Below are 20,106 nucleotides of genomic sequence, written 5' to 3' on the forward strand. Positions count from 1 at the left end.
CTCTCAGCCATGGTAGCTCTTCTCCTCTTATTCTCTCAGCCATGGTAGCTCTTCTCCTCTGTCTCTCTCAGCCATGGTAGCTCTTCTCCTCTTACTCTCTCAGCCATGGTAGCTCTTCTCCTCTGTCTCTCTCAGCCATGGTAGCTCTTCTCCTCTGTCTCTCTCAGCCATGGTAGCTCTTCTCCTCTTTCTCTCTCAGCCATGGTAGCTTTTCTCCTCTTTCTCTCTCAGCCATGGTAGCTCTTCTCTCACTCTCTCAGACCATGTTAGATTGAAAGTTAAGCTGTAGCGAGTAAGGTAACTGTAGAAAAGGGATTTCTCTGTGTTGTGAATAAACCTGACGAGCCTTGTGTTGAGAATAAAGAAACACAAAATAAAAATAGCAAATGAGCCTGTCTTTGAACCTCATTCACAAACTTGCTGCTTCTGCCTGACTCTATTATACCCATAGTACCCAAAATGTATACATGCAATTATTTCAATCATGGTTTCACAATAAATGTACATGAACACTGAGCAGCGAACATTTAATTTATTTATTTATCCCTCCCTTTGAGAGATAGATATACACTGAACAAAAATATAAACACAACATGTAAAGTGTTGGTCCCATGTCTCATGAGATGAAATAAAAGATCCCAGAAGTTTGCCAAACGCACTAAAAATGTATTTCTCTCAAATTTTGGGCACAAATGTGTTTACGTCCCTGTTGGTGAGAATTTCTCCTTTACCAAGATAATCTATCCACCTGACCAGTGAAACTTATCAATAGGTTGATTAAAAAGCATGAGCATTACACAGGTGCACCTTGTGCTGGGGATAATAAAAGGCCACTAAAATATGCAGTTTTGTCACACAACACAATGCCACAGATGTCTCAAGTTTTGAGGGATCGTGTAATTGGCATGCTGACTGCAGGAATGTCCACCAGAGCTGTTGCCAGAGAATTTCATGTTAATTTCTCTACCATAAGCCGTCTCCGTTGTTTAGAGAATTTGGCAGTACATCCAACCGGCCTCACAACCGCAGACCACGTGTATGGTGTGGTGTGGGTGAGCGGTTTGCTGATGTCAACGTTGTGAACAGAGTGCCCCATGGTGGGATTATGGTATGGGCAGGCATAAACTACGGAMATTGAAAATAAAATAATTTAAATGTAATGGCGCCAGTCCAACGCGAAGGATATACTGCTTCCCCGAGACCAAGCCCAAATCCCCATCATTAGCATGAAGAAAAGACGGAAATAGGGGTGCCTTTTGGTGGGTAACCCGCCTCCACCATCCGTTCTATTGGCCAATGTGCAATCGCTGGAAAATAAACTAGATGATCTCCGTTCGAGATTAACCTACCAACAGGAAATACATTTTTGAAATATCTTGTTTCACTGAGTCGTGGCTGAACGACGACACGAATAATATAGAGCTGGCTGTGTTTTCCGTGCATCGGCAGGACAGGACAGCTACGTCTGGTAAGACAAGGGGTTGGGATGTGTCTATTTGTCATTAACAGCTGGTGCGCGATGTCTAATATTAAAGACGTCTCGATGTATTGCACGCCTGAGGTAGTGTGGTCTACAGCTTATCATGAGGTACTCTATCTACCAAGAGTTCTCATCTATATTATTCGTAGCCGTCTATTTACCACCACATACCGATGTTGGCACTAAGACCACACTCAACCAGCTGTATAAGGCCATAAGCAAACAAGAAAATGCTCATCCAGAAGCGGCTCTCCTAGTGGCCGGGGACTTTAATGCAGGCAAACTTAAATCCGTTTGACCTAATTTCTACCAGCATGTCATATGTGCAACCATGGGAAAAAAACTCACGTTGGTAGCCAGGAAGTGCTTTGAAAGGCTGGTCATGACTCACATCAACACCATCATCCCGGAAACCCTAGACCCACTCCAATTCACGTACTGCCCCAACAGATCCATAGATGATGCAATCTCCGTCGCACTCCACACTGCCCTTTCCCACCTGAACAAAAGGAACACCTATGTGAGAATGCTGTTCCTTGACTACAGCTCAGCGTTCAACACCATAGTACCCTCAAAGCTCATCACTAAGCTAAGGACCCTGAGTCTAAACACCTCCCTCTGAAACTGGATCCTGGACTTCTTGATGGGCCTCCTCGAGAGCATCCTGACCGGTTGCATCACCACCTGGTATGGCAACTGCTCGGCATCTGACTGTAAGGCGCTACAGAGGGTAGTGCGAATGGCCCAGTACATCACTGGGCCATTCCAGCTATCCAGGACCTATATACTAGGGGGTATCAAGAGGAAGGCCCAAAAAATTGTCATAGACTGTTCTCTCTGCTACCGCACGGCAAGTAGTACAGGAGTGCCAAGACTAGGTCCAACAGGCTCCTTAACAGCTTCTACCCCCAAACCATAAGCCTGCTCAAATGGCCACCCAGGACTATTTACATTGACCCCCCCCCCCCCCCCCCCCCCCCCCCCCCAACCACCTACATGTACAAATTACCTCGACTAACCTGCACCCCCGCACATCGTTATTGTTATATTTATTGTTACTTTTAATTTTAATTTGACTTTAGTTTATTTAGTAAATATTTTCTTAACTCTATTTCTTGAACTGCGTTGTTGGTTAAGGACTGTAAATAAGCATTTCACGGTGAGGTCTACACCTTTTGTATTGACGCATGTGACAAATACAATTTGATTTTATTACATTTTTTATCAACTTGACCAACACATGCATACTGTATCTGTGTTCCCAGTCATGTGAAATCCATAGATTCGGCCTAATGAATTTATTCAATTCACTGATTTCCTCATATGAACTGTAACTCAGTAAAATCTTTGAAATGGTTGTGTTTTATATTTTTGTTCAGTATGATTTAAAGGAGCAATAATTGGACCACCCTGCAGAACTTTTTTTATTTAACTAGGCAAGTCAGTTAAGAACAAATTCTTATTTTCAATGACGGCCTAGGAACAGTGGGGGTTAACTGCCTTGTTCAGGGGCAGAAGGACAATTTTTACCTTGTGGCTCAGGGATTCGATCTTGCAACCTTTCGGTTACTAGTCCAACGCCTCTAACCACAGCGGCCCCACCTGCCTCTAACCACGAGGCCCACCTGCCTCTAACCACGAGGCACCTGCCTCTAACCACGAGCCACCTGCCTCTAACACGAGGCTACCTGCCTCTAACCACGAGGCCAACCTGCCCCTCTAACCACGAGGCCACCTGCCTCTAACCACGAGGCCACCTGCCTCTAACCACGAGGCCACCTGCCGCAACAGTGAACATGAAGGTTGTGTCCCTGTTTTGTCATATTATCCTTGTCACAGATTCCACACAACAGAACCTGTACATATATATACAGTACCAGTCAAATGTTTGGACACACTGACTCATTCAAGGGTTTTTCTTTTATTTGTACTTTTTTCTACATTGTAGAATAATAGGGAAGATATCAAAACTATGAAATAACACATATGGAATCATGTAGTAACCAAAAAAGTGTTAAACAAATCTAAATATATTTTAGATTCTTCAAAGTAGCCACCCTTTGCCTTGATGACAGCTTTGCAAAATGATCTGTTATTAGCAGAGAGGTTTGGAACTCTTCCTTGTTTTCTATTAATTAATTTACCGACTGGTGATGTCACCATGGATGGCCAAAACTCCATCCCACCGAAACAGGCTGAAATTTCAGACATTATTTTCAATCAGCTCTTACACCTAAAAGGGCATTATCATAATTTTCACAATTGCACAGTATTATTCCAACCTCATAATGTTGAAAATATACTGAGTGTATAAAACATCAGGAACAGCTGCTCTTTCCATGACAGACKGACCAGGTGAAAGCTATGATCCCTTATTGATGTCACTTGTTAAATCCATTTCAATCAGTGTAGATTTAAGGAGAGGACTGGTTTTAAATAAGGATTTTTTAAGCCTTGAGTCAACTGAGACATGGATTGTGAACGTCTGCCATTCAGAGAGTGAATGGGCAAAAGATTTAAGTGCCTTTGATCGGAGTATGGTAGTAGGTGCCAGGCGCACTAGTTTGTGTCAAGAACTGCAACGCTGCTGGGTTTTTCACGGTCAACAGTTTCCTGTATGTATCAAGAATGGTCCACTACCCAATGGGCATCCAGCCAACTTAACACAACTGTGGGAAGCATTGGAGTCAACATGGGCCAGCATCCCTGTGGAACGCTTTCAAAACCTTGTGGAGTCCATGCCCTGAGGAATTGAGGCTGTTCTGAGGGCAAGGGGGTGTAACTCAATATTAGGAAAGTGTTCACCGGGCCTTTACGGGAACTGATTTATTTCGCTCTCTCCGAGCGTCTCGTTAGGTGGTTGGTTTGTGAGGGGATCAGAGAGGAGCTGGGTAGTGGAACAGCGTGACATTGGCACGGCAACTCAACTTATTTGGGCTGCAACAGCTGCCCCTCCCCGGTTCCTTTTCACATCACATCACATCAATCTCCTTAGCAACAGATGAAGATGGGTGATCCCCAGTTGTCTCCTAGCACCGGAAGGTCACCGACCAGCCCCAAAGACATGAAAAACACAGTCAATAACAATTATGCTTCTTTGGTAGTTGTTGTTTTTCAATGTACTTGTTTTTATGCTACCGCCGTTCATTTCATTCCCCGTCACACCTTCCTACCTCCCCAGGTAAGAGAAAGAGTTGACTCTGTGTGTCCATTTGTCTCTCATCTCATCTCATCCCCGACCCCTGACCCCCCCCAGGGGATGGGGTCGGGGATGAGATGAGAGACCCCCCCCCCCAGGGGATGTCATGGTTCTTTCTCTGTCTCCCCAGGTGTCCTGGCCATATTGATCCCCCAGCTGGACCTGGTCATCTCTTTAGTGGGGTCCGTCAGCAGCAGTTTCCTGGCTCTCATCTTCCCTCCACTCCTCCAGATCCTCACCTACCACAACGAAGGTCTGTCTCCCTGGGTCATCGTCAAGAACACCCTGATCTCTGTCATCGGCTTCATCGGCTTCATCACCGGCACCTATATATCCATCACAGAGATCATCAAACGCAACGGCAGACATGACAATCTGGATGTGACCTTCTTCCAGGTCCAATGAGAGATCTAGTGAGGAAGAGGAGGATATCTTGACAGTGGTTGGTCTGGCAAACAGTGGAGGCTGGCGGGTGGAGAAATCTGAAGACAGGCTCATTTTAGTATGGATGGTACCTTCCTTCGATTTAGTGACACCAGCCTCCACTGCTGTCAAACAATCACAGTTAAAAGATGTCTTCACCCTGGCTTCAGACATGTTTTTTTTCTCTCACTTGCTCTATTCCATTGATTAAACATTTATTGATATTGTGAGTCTGTTTACTGTTGTAGTTATTGGTCGCTGTGGAACAATTATTTAAAGGAATATAAGTGTAAACCAAACTAATTTTTACAGTAACCGTATAGCCAAGAAGATAACACATTCTTTATTTTTTATTTAACCTTTATTTAACTAGGCAAGTCAGTTAAGAAAATATTCTTATTTGCAATGACGGCCTACCCCGGCCAAACCCGGACGACGCTGGGCCAATGGTTTCCGCCCTATGACACGAGCTTCATTCTCTCTGTGCCTTATGAGCTTCGATGTTTTTAACTTCTTATTTTTATGACGTACTTTTATATTTTTAACTCTTCCATGCCCGCAAGAGCACCTATCTTACATGTTTTATTATTTTATGTTAATAATTTAACCAAATCATTGAATATTGAGCAATCACATTCTCGTAACATTTAATATTGTTTAAACAAGGTACTAATAGAAATACTAATACTGTTGAAATACATTCTGGAAGTTGTTCAAGTGATAAAATAGCATTTAAATAACAGTTAAGTTCCATTTTGAATCATATCATAATTCTATAGGCCTTGTGAAGGGGAAGCTGTATGTTTCAACTAGACTATTTCCAATAGAATGGTAAATGACTGACGGTGTTTAATATGACTATCAGAACACTACAACCTGTAGTCTGACGATCACCATCATCATTGCTGCTGCAAATGTAGCTATGACATTGACATTGAATACAGTTTCCTGACTACAAATTAAATACAGTTACCTGACTACAAATTAAATACAGTTTCCTGACTACAAATTAAATTCCGTTTCCTGACTACAAATTAAATACAGTTACCTGACTACAAATTAAATTCCGTTTCCTGACTACAAATTAAATACAGTTACCTGACTACAAATTAAATACAGTTACCTGACTACAAATTAAATACAGTTACCTGACTACAAATTAAATACAGTTTCCTGACTACAAATTAAATTCCGTTTCCTGACTACAAATTAAATTCAGTTTCCTGACTACAAATTGAAAACAGTTTCCTGACTACAAAGTAAATAGTTTCCTGACTACAAATTGAATACAGTTTCCTGACTGCAAATTGAATACAGTTTAGTGACTACAAATTTGATATAGTTTCCTGACTTCAAATTGAGAGACAAAAAGATGTAATAGTTGAAAGGTAACTTTTTGTTTTGAAAAGGAACAGCATCATTTACATGTTTCAAGTCAAGCTGTCCAGATCACCTACTGTAATACTGATTAACTTGAGGGACTGTAAAGAAATATGACAAAATAATGTGTATATTGTGGAGCTAATACCATGTGTTATTCCTCAGTTGAGGTCATTTATGTTGGTGCTTTCATTTATTACATTTGTCTCAAGTTGGGCACTGGATGTATTCATCATGCTCTATTATTTTATTTAGGCAGCATTTGTTTTATCACTTGTCTCGGTTGTTTAGAGTGGGTTGGACTGAATGGGCCCAGTTTAGACTGGGTTGGACTGAATGGGCCCAGTTTAGACTGGGTTGGACTGAATGGGCCCAGTTTAGACTGGGTTGGACTGAATGAGCCCAGTTTAGACTGGGTTGGCCTGAATGGGCCCAGTTTAGAGTGGGTTGGCCTGAATGGGCCCAGTTTAGACTGGGTTGGACTGAATGGGCCCAGCTTAGAGTGGGTTGGACTGAATGGGCCCAGTTTAGAGTGGGTTGGAAGTCATGGTGATACCACATGGCATTGGGAGAACTTAACTGATTGCCACTTTTTTCAACTAGCTTTGAATAATGGCAAGTTTTGAACTATTGTTGAGTTTGGACTTTATTGTAAATAAAAATCTAGTATTCTCAATTGTCCACGAGAAAATACTGCTGAGCATTTAATAAGGGGTCTTTTTGTCGTGATCATGAACATGTAAAAAATAATATGTATATATATTGTTTTTATTTAATTACAGCATTAATGAAAAAGTTCACACTTCTGGAAATTATGCATTTATTTGTATTTGATTTGTTTTGATGCTTGTGGTGTTGACGGGAATTCAGATGTTTACATCCCTTAAACATTGTACTCATCATATAGCTTGCGTCCCAAAAGGCACCCTAGTTCCTTCATAGTGCACTACTTTCTAACCAGAGTCCAATGTGCCCTGGTTAAAAGTAGTGCACTATATAGGGAATAGGGTGCCATTTAGGATGCAGAGGGCGTCTCGTTCACTAGTYTCTCTCTAGCAATTATCTACAAGGGGATGACTCGGAGTTTAACCATCAAAGAACTCAATTAAAGATACTCGCCGCTACTTTTGCATACTTTTTAGCCAATAGTTCTGAAAGTAGTGGCCCACGAGCCAAAAGTGGTCCCCAAAAATGGCCTACTACGTCATATGTGCACCACGTCATTGCTCTCTCTCCCTCAATCTACTGTTTGTGTCTTCCTAGCTGTCACTCAAATGGCGAGGGGCTGAAACTTAAAATTGCTAGGGGATAAATATAGGGAAAATGGCACCGCACAGCTTCTAGAAAAGTTGCTGTCACGCAAGGATTTTGTGGCTAATTGAGGTGAAACAGTGATTCTGCTCATAGATTATGTATGTATGAAATATGCATGAACACATCCAGCCCAAAATACTTTCTATTCGCCAAAGTACCGGAGCATGTCTTTAATGGAAATAAATATTTGCATATTCTGAATATCTCAACTATCATTACAGCTTGTCTTGGGGTTTTCACAGATGTATGTTAAGCCAGTGCAATGTTGTTCATTTGAGTCACTGAATGTCATTTCAGCAAAATAGAAACTCCTGTAGTGTGAAATATAGATAAGATGTGCATATTTCCTCAATATTTAAAATGCTCTCAACTTAAGTTGCTGGGACTTCTAAGTATGCAGGGCTATGGGGTGACTAATGTTTAATAATCCTGTTTTGACTGAACTGATGAGTGACATAGAGAGAGGGCTTTGGGGTGACTAATGTTTAATTATCCTGTTATTAAATGTGTATCTATTAGCCGTTCAAGCAGGAAGTAAAAATTATAAATAACTAGTCATTATGGGCACGTTGGACATTGCAGCTGACTTGAAAGGCAAGTCGAGACTGACTGATCTACAAATCACTTTAAATAACTATATGATTTGTAAATCAGTCAGTCACAATTTACCCACAATGCATCATGGATTTGATGGTCTCGAACACAGCCTATTATTTGTAGATCAGTGCGTCAGTCACCATTTACCCACAATGCATCATAGATATTCTAAAATTGATTACATCGTTTTTTCCCCTCATCAATCTACACACAATACCCCATAATGACACAGCAAAAACAGTTTTTAAAAAAATAAAAAAAATATCACATTTTTATAAGTATTCAAACCCTTTTCTAAGTACTTTGTTGACACACCTTTGGCAGTGATTACAGCCTCGAGTCTTCTTGGGTATGATGCTACAAGTTTGGCACACCTGTATTAGGGGAGTTTCTCCCATTCTTCTCTGCAGATCCTCTCAAGCTCTGTCAGGCTGGATGGGGAGCTTCGCTGTACAGTCCGAGCTCTGGCTGGGCCACTCAAGGACATTCTGAGCCTTGTCCCGAAGTCACTCCTGCGTTGTCTTGGCCATGTGCTTACGGTCGTTGTCCTGTTGGAAGGTAAACCTTCTCCCCAGTCTGAGGTCCTGAGCACTCTGGATCAGGTTTTCATCAAGGATCTCTCTGTACTTTGCTCTGTTCATCTTTCTCTTGACCCTGACTAGTCTCCCAGTCCCTGCCACTAAAAAACATCCCCACAGCATGCTGCTGCCACCACCAAGCTTCACCGTAGGGATGGTGCCAGGTTTCCTCCAGACGTGATGTGATGCTTCACATTCACGCCAAAGAGTTCAATCTTAGTTTCATCAGACCAGAGAATCTTGTTTCTCATGGTCTGAGAGTCTTTAGTTGCCTTTTGCAAACTCCAATTGGGCTGTCATGTGCCTTTTTACTGAAGAGTGGCTTCTGTCTGGCCACTCTACCATAAAGGCCTGATTGGTGGAGTGCTGCAGAGATGGCTGACCTTCTGGAAGGTTCTCCCATCTCCACAGAGGAACTCTGGAGCTCTGTTAGAGTGACCATCGTGTTCTTGGTCATCTCCCTGACCGAGGCTCTTCTCCACTGATTGATCAGTTTGGCCGGGCGGCCTGCTCTAGGAAGAGTCTTGGTGATTCCAAACTTCTTCCATTTAAGAATGATAGAGGCAATCTTTGGGACCTTCAGTGCTGCAGACCATTTTTGGTACCATCCCCAGATCTGTCTCGGAGCTCTACTGACCACTCCTTCGACCTCATGGCTTGGTTTTTGATCTAACGTGCACCATCAACTGTGGGACCTTATATAGACAGGTGTGTGCCTTTCCAAATCATGTCCAATCAATTGAATTTACCACAGGGGGACTCCAATCAAGTTGTAGAAACATCTCAAGGATGATCAATGGAACCAGGATGCACCTGAGCTCAACATTTACATTTACATTTAAGTCATTTAGCAGACGCTCTTATCCAGAGCGACTTACAAATTGGTGCATTCACCTTATGACATCCAGTTGGAACAGCCACTTTACAATAGTGCATCTAAATCTTTTAAGGGGGGGGGGGTCAGAAGGATTACTTTATCCTATCCTAGGTATTCCTTTAAGAGGTGGGGTTTCAGGTGTCTCCGGAAGGTGGTGATTGACTCCGCTGTCCTGGCGTCGTGAGGGAGTTTGTTCCACCATTGGGGGCCAGAGCAGTGAACAGTTTGACTGGGCTGACGGGAACTATACTTCCTCAGTGGTAGGGAGGCGAGCAGGCCAGAGGTGGATGAACGCAGTGCCCTTGTTTGGGTGTAGGGCCTGATCAGAGCCTGAAGGTACTGAGGTGCCGTTCCCCTCACAGCTCCGTAGGCAAGCACCATGGTCTTGTAGCGGATGCGAGCTTCAACTGGAAGCCAGTGGAGAGAGCGGAGGAGCGGGGTGACGTGAGAGAAAATTGGGAAGGTTGAACACCAGACGGCTGCGGCTCAATTTTGGGTCTCATAGCCGAGGGTCTGAATACTTATGTAAATAAAGTATTTCTGTTTTAATTTTTAATAAATTTGCTTTAGGGGGGTACTGTGTGTAGATTGATGAGAAAAAAAAATATTTATACATTTTATAAAGCTGTAACGTAACAAAATGTGGAAAAAGTCGAAGGGTCTGAATACTTTCCGAATACATATAAAGCTAGAGAAGAAAAAAACAGCACATTCACAAGACATCTTTAAAAACTGATTTGAATTATCTTAGACACAAAATGTTCTCATCAAACTTATTAAAGTCATAAATACCATTCTTCATCTTTATGATTTTATGATAATTTGCAAAAAAAAGCATAATGACAAAAAACTGGTACATTCTCATAATAATCATATTTTCACCAAGCTACCCAGGACATTCAAATAACTCACAGGTAGACATATCACGTGACACGTAACAAAACCATTATATGTAAACAAATACGTACGCCTGAACGTAAACAATAGATGTAAACATTCATTCATTTCTTATACTCACTTCTTAATCCCCACAATGCGTATCAAAGTAGTGTCGTGGAGGGATACGCTCTATTAATGAATAAAGCTGATGGAACAAATCAGGTTTAGCTTAAAATGTTATCAAGTATTATTTCGTACATTTTATGCGCAGCAATGTACACACAGCGGTAGGCCTGTGCGAGAATGTTTCAAAATGCAATTTGTGGGAAAACACCGTTCTAACATGTGCACCTTACATGCCGTTTAATGGACAGAGTCAAATATCCATTATAAATATCCATTATCACATGGACTCCATTACGTTGTTATTACCCCTCTATTTCTGTCGGCTCTTAGTTTGTTCCCTGTGTCAGCATTGATGTCGTTATTTTTCCCCTGCCAGACGCTGTTCCTGTTCTGTTTCATGTCCGTTGTTTCATTAAATGTTCACTCCCTGTACTTGCTTCTCGTCTCCAGCGTCGATCCTTACACATTTCTTCATTGGCTATTTTAATAACTATGAAAAAACGAAACATTCCCTTAATTGTTTCCTTATATTTTATTATTTGAATTAAATAAGTAAATCAAATTTATTGGACCTAGGATTGGGTAGTGCAGCTAATTGGCCAATTGATATTCCCATCCCACGTTACCAGTGAGATCCCATTGGACCTTATAATGAAGTATTGTGACGCATCAAATACAGTTGAAGTCGGAAGTTACATACACCTTAGCCAAATACATTTAAACTCAGTTTTTCAAAATTTCCTGACATTTAATACTAGAAAAAAATCCATATTTTAGTCAGTTAGGATCACCACTTTATTTAGAGAATGTGAAATGTCAGAATAATAGTAGAGAGAATTATTTATTTTCAGCTTTTATTTCTGTCATCACATTCCCAGTGGGTCAGAAGTTTACATGCACTCAATTAGTATTTGGTAGCATTGCCTTTAAATTGTTTAACTTGGATCAAACGTTTCGGGTAGCCTTCCACAACTTCCACAATAAGTTAGGTGAATTTTGGCCCATTCCTCCTAACAGAGCGGTGTAACTGAGTCAGGTTTGTAGGCCTCCTTGCTCGCATATGCTTTTTCAGTTCTGCCACAAATTTTCTATGGGATTGAGGTCAGGGCTTTGTGATGGCCACTCCAATACATTGACTTTGTTGTCCTTAGCCCTTTTGCTACAACTTTGAAGTATGCTTGGGGTCATTGTCCATTTGAAAGACCCATTTGTGCACAAGCTTTAACTTCCTGACTGATGTCTTGAGATGTTGCTTCAATATATCCACATAATTTTCCTTCCTCATGATGCCATATATTTTGTGAAAGTGCACCAGTCCCTCCTGCAGCAAAGCACCCCCACAACATGATTCTGACACCCCCGTGCTTCACGGTTGGAATGGTGTTTTTCGGCTTGCAAGCCTCCCCCTTTTTCCTCCAAACATAATGATGGTCATTATGGTCAAACAGTTCTAATTTTTGTTTCATCAGACCAGAGGACATTTCTCCAAAAAGTATGATCTTTGTCCCCATGTGCAGTTGCAAAAAATGTTATGGCGGTTTTGGAGCAGTGGCTCCTTCCTTGCTGAGCGGCCTTTCAGGTTATGTCGATATAAGACTTGTTTTACTGTGGATATAGATACTTTTGTACCTGTTTCCTCCAGCATCTTCACAAGGTCCTTTGCTGTTGTTCTGGGATTGATTTGCACTTTTCGCGCCAAGGTACATTAATCTCTAGGAGACAGAACGCGTCTCCTTCCTGAGCGGTATGACGGCTGAGTGGTCCCATGGTGTTTATACTTACTTACTATTGTTTGTACAGATGAACATGGTACCTTCAGGCGTTTAGAAATTGCTCCCAAGGATGAACCAGAGGTCTACAATTCTTTTTCTGAGGTCTTGGCTGATTTCTTTTGATTTTCCCATGATGTCAAGCAAAGAAGCACTGAGTTTGAAGGTAGGCCTTGAAATACATCTACAGGTACACCTCCAATTGACTCAAATCATGTCAATTAGTCTATCAGAAGCTTCTAAAGCCATGACATTTTCTGGAATTTTCAAAGCTGTTTAAAGGCACAGTCAAATTAGTGTATGTAAACTTCTGACCCACTGGAATTGTGATACAGTGAAATATAAGTGAAATAATCTGTCTGTAAACAATTGTTGGACAAATTACTTGTGTCATGCACAAAGTAGATGTCCTAACCGACTTGCCAAAACTATAGTTTGTTAACAAGAAATGTGTGGAGTGGTTGAAAAACGAGTTTTAATGACTTCAACATAAGCGTATGTAAACTTCCGATTTGTAATTAATTAATTAATTCTTGTTTTCTGTTCCTCATTCTTTGTTTCTATGAAGCAAATGTGTGGAGTTTGAATTGGACATTGTTTACAGGGATAGGTAGGATTGGGGTATTTAATGGAAGTGCAGTCTATTGCTTATGAAATAAATCTGAATATGTATTTGAATTGAGTTGTGCAGTAAAAAACATTTGTAACGTGTAACGATGTTGATTTCCATCATGACCAAACAATGTACTTCAACAGATTGGCATTCTACTTGTCATTACACTCAGATCCATACTAAAACGCCTCCAGGGAAAATGCAAGACAGACAACTCATGGAAAAGGTGTGAGATCAAAACCAAAGTTTCAGAATTTGTAAGTCAAAGCTTGCAGCTGACAGATAATTGTGACATCACCAACAGCTCTGACTTTGACCAGGACATCATCATTTGACTCATCCCCCATCATGACACAGTGTTTTAGTCTCAGTCTTACCTGTCCCAGAACCCTCTGGAACCCTCAACAGTGCTGTTCCAGAATCCTACGGAACCTTCCAGAACCCTCAGCAGTGCTGTTCCGGAACCCTACAGAACCCTCAGCAGTGCTGTTCCAGAACCCTACGGAACCCTAAGCAGTTCTGTTCCAGAACCCAATGGAACCCCTCAACAGTGCTGTTCCAGAACCCTACGGAACCCTCAGCAGTGATGTTCCAGAACCCTCTGGAACCCTAAGCAGTGCTGTTCCAGAACCCTACAGAACCCTCAGCAGTGCTGTTCCAGAACCCTACGGAACCCTAAGCAGTTCTGTTCCAGAACCCCAGAACCCTCAGCAGTGCTGTTCCAGAACCCTACGGAACCCCTAAGCAGTTCTGTTCCAGAACCCTCTGGAACCTCAGCAGTGCTGTTCCAGAACCCTCCAGAACCCTCAGCAGTGCTGTTCCAGAACCCTACGGAAACCTCAAGCAGTTCTGTTCCAGAACCCTCTGGAACCCTAAGCAGTTCTGTTCCAGAACCCTACAGGAACCCTCAGTTTAGTGCTGTTCCAGAACCCAATGGCAACCCTCAACATGTGCTGTTCCAGAACCCTCTGGAACCCTAAGCAGTGCTGTTCCAGAACCCTACAGAACCCTCAAGCAGTGCTGTTCCAGACCCTACGGAACCCTAAGCAGTTCTGTTCCAGAACCCTCCAAGCACCCTCAGCAGTGCTGTTCCAGAACCCTACGGAACCCTAAAGCAGTTCTGTTCCAGAACCCTCTGGAACCCTAAGCAGTTCTGTTCCAGAACCCTCTGGACCCTCAGCAGTGCTGTTCCAGAACCTCTTGGAACCCTCAGCAGTCTGTTCCAGAACCCTACGGACCCTAAAGCAGTTCTGTTCGCAGAACCCTCTGGAACCCTAAGCAGTTCTGTTCCAGAACCCTCTGGAACCCTAAGCAGTTCTGTTCCAGAACCCTCTGGAACCCTCAGCAGTGCTGTTCCGAAGCCCTAGCGAACCCTCTGCAGTGGAACTTGAAAATGATTAGAACTATCCTTTTGTACTCCTTCCTGAAGTTTTGGTTGAGCACTCCGTAGATGACTGCGTTGAGGCAGCTGTTGAAATAGGCCATGAAGTAGCTGACTGTGAAGAGCCACTCAGGGATATTCACACCCAGTCTGGGGTTGATAGCCACCGCCAGCCCGATGAAGTTCAGCGGAGCCCAGCAGACAGCGAACAACACAAACACCACAAACATAGTCAGGAAGATACGGAAGTCGTGTGGTTTGATCTTGGGCCTCGTGTCCGGTTTCACCCGTCTCCTCACCTGTAAGACCAGGATCCAGATCCTCAGGTAGCAGTATGTGACGATACTGATGGGGAGGATGAAGTGAACCACGACCACGGTGATGGTGTACAAGGAACTAACCGACTGGGCGAAGGTACACGAGTAGACCCTCGGGTCGTACTGCAGAGACTCCACAAACCAGTTGGGCACGATGGCCAGCACAGTCAGCGCCCACACCAGGATGACGTAACACATGGTGTTCTGGTTGGAGAAGAGCTTGTCGTACTTCAGATTGTGACAGATGTAACAGTAGCGGTTGATGGCGATGCYGGTGATGTTGAAGATGGAGCCGATGACGCTCAGGCCCATCAGGAAGCCGCTGATCTGGCAGTGGATGTACCCGGCGATCCAGTCGTTGTGAAAGATGGCTGTCAGAACCAGAGGGTAAGGGTAGATCGCCACCACCAGGTCGGCCAGAGCCAAACTCACCACAAAGGCATTTCCTGTAGGGCAGAGAGTGTTAGGACAGTAAACAAGGGCTGCCATTTTTTATTTTGTAAATTCATTCATTTATAATCTAAAAACTGAATAAATACAATAAAATATTGATACATTTCCACCCACAAGGTCTGTCAGAGCCAAACTCACCACACAGGCATTTCCTACCTCAGATTAAATAGTCCGTTTTGCTCTGTTCTGTGACCGTTCATTAGTAGAAGTTCGAGGTCTCCCATCCTCTTTGTAAAACCATTCAATATCACCAAAACGTTATAAATCAAATCATTATTGGAAAATAATCCTACYCTATCTAATATGTACTGGTTGCTCCAAATGAACTATAGTCCCTTTTTCTAAGGGTATATCCTTAAGACCCTGTTATCATTCCTGTCTTGCCAAACTCTCATAAAACTCCCATTAGTATGTACAGTACATAGCGAAAGACCAGGGGATTTGAGGATCCTTGTTAATTCTCATACTGACTTGTGTGTTAAAACTACATGATAATAATTGTAAATAGTTAATGAAGACCCCCAGGATTTCAGCATCAGCTAGTGCTTGCATGCTAGATTATTTCATTCATTGATTTAATTCACAGCATCCCATCCACATGTGCAATAACATAATACATAAACATGACATTTACACGTTGTGAGTTGAATAGCCCCTGGAGTCAGACACACGATCTGACTTGAACCGGAGTCTAATGAGTTGAATCATTGCTTCCAGTCAGATAGTAATATCAGTGTCCTGATAGATGGGTGGGTATTCATACAAATCCATACATTCACTATTTCTCCTCTCTCTCTCTTTCTCCTCTCTCTCTTTTTCCTCTCTCTTTCTCCTCTCTCCTTGTTCTTTCTCTCTTTGTCTCTCTCTCTCTCTCTCTGCGAAGGCTGCCAGTGAATCTACCTCGAGAGACGAAGCCCCGATTATCTTTACATCATTGTCTTTGACAGAACTTTACTAATAATCAAGTAGTTATCTGTGACAAGGCCAAGCGGGAAAGGAGATGGGAGGAAGATGAGGATAAGGAGAGGGGAGGAAGATGAGAGGGGAGGAAGATGAGGATAAGGAGAGGAGGAAAGAGTGAGGTGAATTTATTTGTAACGTAATAAGGTTATCAAACAAGGGGGTAGAACTCCCTGAAATAGCCCCCCTCTCCCTACAAATTTTCAATTGATAGTGTGTCTAGGTAGTTTGTATCTTAGGCTACGTTTACACAGGCAGCCCAATTATGATCTTTTGACCAATTATTTTCGAAAGATCTGATTGGTCAAAAGACCAATTAGTGGCTAAAGAACAGCATTGGGCTGCCTGTGTGAACACAGCCTTATTGTCTCGATAATTAAAAATGTCTCTCTAGAGCCGTAAGATATGCTTGCAGAAAACAGAACTTTCATTGAGGTGACACCTACATAGGAGCCTGAATTTTGAAATCCTATACCCTGAATTGGAAACTGTGTTAATTAACCCCAACGTGGACATCTACAGTGTACTCAGATGCCTGGTATGCCCTTTGAGCTGAGGGCTGCATAGAGGTTTAGCTTGGTAGGTGGATTCATGTCCCCCGGTGCAAGAAAGAGCAGGATTTTTACAGAAGTACTGCATCATCATGTGTCTGCCTCGCCATAGTTCACACTGAATAGCCAACTCAACACATTGACGCATTCACTCACAGATGTGCTGTACAGTTAAACAGCGGTCTAAGGCACTGCATCTCAGTGCTAGATGCGACACTACAGACACTCTGGTTCGAATCCAGGCTGTATCACAACCGGCCGTGATTGGGAGTCCCATAGGGCGGAGCACAATTGGCCCAGTGTCGCCCGGGTTTGGCCGGTGTAGGCCGTCATTGTAAATAAGAATTTGTTCTTCACTGACTTGCCTAGTTAAATAAAGGTTCAATAAATCAGTAGTCAATAGGTATCGCTCACTTCAGGAAGTAAATTGAATTGTGCCTGTTGTGACACGTCGTGATGGGTGACCTGCAGCTGATGATCTCAGTTATGAAGCAGCACAACCAGGATCCATGTCCTCTATGCCTGCAGTAACTGCACTGGTTAAAGGGTCAAAACGTATTAACAACAGTGTTTCTGTCTGACAACGTGTGGCCCAAACCAGAACAAAATACTATCTGCTTTTCAAATCAGTTGAAGAAAGGATATGAACACCACTGACTGAATCACTGGATACTGTATCCATATAAATATAAATCAACTATTCTTCTATTTATATGAATATACTGTATTTGTCTTCACTTTACAATCCTCTCTGTTGGACATGATGATCAGGAAAATATAACTGGATGAAGTTAATTGATCAGAAACGGTGATGAGCACTTCTGAAGGCATGACATAATATCACAATCGCAAATGAAATTGTCCAACGACACATATAAGTACTGCAGTACTACTAACAACACGTACCACAGTACTGTAGTACTACTAACAACACGTACCACAGTACTGTAGTACTACTAACAACACGTACCACAGTACTGTAGTACTACTAACACACGTACCACAGTACTGTAGTACTACTAACAACACGTACCATGTAGTACTAGTAACAACACGTACCACAGTACTGTAGTACTACTAACAACACATACCTCAGTACTGTAGTACTACTAACAACACGTACCACAGTAATATAGTACTACTAACAACACAGATACCTCAGTAATATAGTACTACTAACAACACAGGGAAAAAAACAGACTGGGTGGCTACTTGCAATAGGTTATTACCTGCTTTCCTGAGTTTCCTGTTCCTGAAGACAGACAAGATGACCAACAGGTTCCCCAGAATGTCTACCACAATAGTTACGATCAGGACTGTTGCCAGTAGAGTGACCACCAACGGGTAAGGATGCCTCTCTGTGTCCCTGCCATCCCCTTGTGAAGAAGAGTTTCTAGGGGCCACAGTATCTTCAACCGTCCTCACTTCATCTTTTAACGTCAGGGACAATATGTCCTGCATGGTCCTTGTCCTTTCAATGACGACTTGCATTGAGTTTAAGTTGTATGTCCTTCCAGGAGGTGAATGCACAAAAGTAATTTGTTATTTTTCGGGATAACTAATCTTCTTAAAGAAGAATGTTGTCTTCTTCTACTTTGATTTGAAATGGAATAATAGCAGATTTAATTGTAATTTATCATTATATTTTATGAGAATAAATTATTAGAACCAAAAAAATATGATATTTTAGCAAATTCTTATTATTAAACTTGGAACAACAGCTTATTCATGGGTAGGCAAATAGTCAATGCAAGCAGAGGTAATTGAATTCTCTCACATTGGCAAAATTGTGTGACAGAACCCCATGTTGATAGAAACAGTAAATCTCTACAATATATTCATAAATCTCTTCCTTCATCTGGAGTCTTTAATCCTTCATTCATCAAATTATCTTGATGGCGCGCGCACAGCGAACTTTTCCACACCTTCTTCCCACCTCGAGCGGTTAGTATCCCCACTTTCTCCCTATCAATCCGGTGGTGCGCAATAGTTATGCCTCCCGTTCCGTATCTCCGCTTTAGCGTCGGTGTTGTCTTGTCTCCTGTCACTCCTGTGCGTGAGAAAGTCTCTGCTTTCCTCACCTTGGTTTTCAGATGCTGCTGCTGCTGATGTTGGGCTCTCCTCAGCACAAGGTACGTACACGGTGCAAGTTAAGGCTATTCACCTGCCATAGCACCCCTCCCGCGCTAAGAAAAAACAACAACTATGTGTGCTCAAAACATGATTAATGACAGACTTAAAAGCTGCAGTCCAATATTTTTAATGTCATAAAAGTGAGTATTTTCAGAGATTATATTATGGTAACTTTTCAGATACCTCTTGCTGGATAATAGGCGTCATAAATGCATCACGTGTTCAATAGGCTACTTATGAGTCATCATTGTAGACACTAAAATCCTTTGTTATTACATTTTAATGACATGACTTTAAGGGTYGCACATATTATTTAGTATACAACACTAGTTTAGCTAAAGTAAATGAATTATGATTTTGATTTTGCATGAATGTAACTGTCTCTCTCTCCTCTCTTCCAGTCTCGGCATGACTTTGGTGTAGTTGGTTTGAATGACTCTGTTAGCTTGCCTATAATCACACCCCTTAAACATGCGGTGTTTGCAGTAGCTACTAGTCATCAGTTCTATTCGGTTGACTAACTGACTCTGATTATCAACACACTGCTGTATGGTCAGACATGCAGATCATGGATGGTTCACCCGGATTCCATCTAACTTATGACCCTCTATGACCCTCTATGACCCTCTATGAAGAGCTACTGCAGTCATGTTTCTTTAATACTGTACACCTTCCAAATGATTTTAAATGCATGGGTTAGTCAATGTAAAAGAGGTAGCAAGTTAGGGAATCCCAGAATGTCCATGTCTTTTCACATTCTATTCCCTACATAGAGCACTACTTTAGACCAGGATGACTCCTATATAGGGCACTTTGGTACCAGCACAGAACAAGGGGAGAAAAACTGAGTGCCCAGATCATTTTATATTTCATGTATACATCCAGTGTTGGAAAAAGTACCCAACTGTCATACGTTGACTAAAAGTAATTCATAGAAAATGACTCAAGTAAAAGAAAAAGTCACCCAGTCAAATTCTACTTGAGTAAAAGTCTTAAAAGTATTTGGTTTAAAATATACTTAAGTATCTAAAGTAAAGAACCAAGTTCGGGAAACGCTGCTYCACCAGAGATACTGG

The 20,106-nt window shown here is 42.2% G+C and overlaps 2 protein-coding genes across 2 annotated transcripts in view; one reads left to right on the forward strand and one right to left on the reverse strand.

The window, feature by feature from the left end:
- Positions 1 to 5,332, forward strand: part of LOC112069668 (proton-coupled amino acid transporter 1-like) — a 118,114-nt gene extending 112,782 nt beyond the window's left edge. Inside the window, 1 exon segment of the mRNA XM_024137031.2 lies at positions 4,810 to 5,332. Within this exon segment, the coding sequence (XP_023992799.2) occupies positions 4,810 to 5,084 (275 nt within the window). The 3' untranslated portion in view covers positions 5,085 to 5,332.
- Positions 5,333 to 14,576: 9,244 nt separating this feature from the next.
- mtnr1al (melatonin receptor type 1A like) lies at positions 14,577 to 18,358 on the reverse strand. Its single transcript, XM_024137032.1, has 2 exons — positions 18,127 to 18,358; positions 14,577 to 15,379 (listed from the first exon to the last, which is right to left on the reverse strand). Exons 1-2 carry the CDS (start codon positions 18,356 to 18,358, stop codon positions 14,577 to 14,579), a joined length of 1,035 nt encoding a protein of 344 aa, XP_023992800.1.
- Positions 18,359 to 20,106: the final 1,748 nt, after the last annotated feature.

Source organism: Salvelinus sp. IW2-2015, unplaced genomic scaffold (genome assembly GCF_002910315.2).
Source record: "Salvelinus sp. IW2-2015 unplaced genomic scaffold, ASM291031v2 Un_scaffold1073, whole genome shotgun sequence".
NCBI lineage: Eukaryota > Metazoa > Chordata > Actinopteri > Salmoniformes > Salmonidae > Salvelinus > Salvelinus sp. IW2-2015.